The sequence below is a fragment of the Orycteropus afer genome, unplaced genomic scaffold (genome assembly GCF_000298275.1).
Source record: "Orycteropus afer afer isolate SDZICR_OR568_19922 unplaced genomic scaffold, OryAfe1.0 scaffold00086, whole genome shotgun sequence".
Classification (NCBI taxonomy): Eukaryota; Metazoa; Chordata; class Mammalia; order Tubulidentata; family Orycteropodidae; genus Orycteropus; species Orycteropus afer.
Genome location: NW_006921673.1, coordinates 1,054,720 through 1,056,223, shown reverse-complemented (window position 1 = coordinate 1,056,223; position 1,504 = coordinate 1,054,720). Strand labels below are relative to the sequence as shown.

General features: G+C 32.6%; 1 protein-coding gene across 1 annotated transcript in view; it reads right to left on the bottom strand.

The window, feature by feature from the left end:
* ALDH7A1 (aldehyde dehydrogenase 7 family member A1) overlaps positions 1-1,504 on the bottom strand; it is an 83,611-nt gene that overhangs the window by 63,203 nt on the left and 18,904 nt on the right. The window contains exons 4-5 of the mRNA XM_007942216.2: positions 1,062-1,142; positions 606-729 (exon numbers count right to left, since the gene is read on the bottom strand). Coding sequence (XP_007940407.1) covers positions 606-729; positions 1,062-1,142 — 205 coding nt within the window. The remainder of the gene's footprint in view (positions 1-605; positions 730-1,061; positions 1,143-1,504) is intronic.

The window sequence follows — 1,504 nt, the reverse complement described above, 5'->3', positions numbered from 1 at the left end:
AAAAAAAAAAAAGCAAGTGTGAGGTTTAAAGGGAATCTTCATAAACATGATTTTTAAGATATTTCAAGTCTACCAAAATTAACTTAACCTTTCCCTTACTATGTGACATTTAAGAATTTCTTTATACTTAAACCTTTGTCACATTTCAGATGTTTATTTAAATTAGATTCTGGAAAGTGGCCTTACATTATAATCAAAGGGTAATAATTAAATTTAAGGTTTTTTCAGTATATTCCAAAGTTTTTTCCAAATGGGTTGTACTGATTCAGAACACTGAATTGCCAACTTGTTGTTGTTGTTGTTGTTGTTTGTCATCGAGTTGGACCTGACTCATAGCAACCCCTCCTTGGGTTCCAAATTGCCAACAGTGCCTATAAAATGTCTGCCCATCTATTTACTTGCCACTACTTAGTTTCATCTTTAAAAGAAAATAAGTTTTTTAATACATTTTTACCCGTTTTAATTTGCACTGCTTATTAGTGAGATTAAACATATTTTCATATATTTATAAACAATTTACAATTCTTCTGTTGCAAAGTATTCATACTTAGAAATTTTTGTACTAAGAGTACAAAATTCTTAGCTTAAGTGATTTTATTCCTTACTTTCAGAAGGCAAGATGGGTCCTCCAATCATCCGTGATAAACCAACAGCATAATCACAAATATCCACATACTCTTGAACTTCTCCCACACCTTCTACTAAGATTTTCCCCATCTCCAAAGACACCTAAAATTATAAGAAGCCAAACAGCATTATTGCAACAGAATTTATGTTCTGAACATTAAATTGAAAAAAAAAAAAAGGAAAAACATGTTTTACATCACTTTTGTGAAGGTAATAAAATGCAGATGGTCTGTTCCTATGTTTCTGAAGAATTTAAAAACCCAAGACTTGCCTGTACTTTTTTTTCCTGTCTACTTGGTTAATCTTTCCACTAGAGAAAGAGTTTTGAAATTTAGAAATTGCTTTTCTTAAAAATCACAGTGTTATATGCAGAAATGCACAATGTACTTATTCTCCATTCAAAGGAATATATATTTACTGTTAAAATACTTTACCAAGTTTCCTAGCATTTGGATCTTCTCCCGCAAGGCATCACCAATCTGTCTTACTATTTCTCCTCTCTTTGGAGCTGGAATCTAAGAAAAGAATGGAATTTTATTGTCTGATTTAAAGTGTAAACTCGTGTCTACAACAGAGCATTAGATAAAGGTGCTGTATGAAAACAAAGTACCATCACATGAAAAAAAGTTTTTTTTGATCACATCAAGACTCTGTGATGTGGCAGGTCCCAAAACCAGTAACAGAAATACTGCAAATATCCAGCTGATAGGCTCACAATGAGCAAGAAATTGTGCCAAGTACAAAGAGAAATTCAGAGATTAAACACAACTTTTGGGATGACTCCAGAAAGCTCGCTACCTTAAAATACTGCTAGGCCTCAATGGTTCCCAGTGACATTATCTTATAAGCCAAAATTTTGCTAGACCAAACTCTTGGT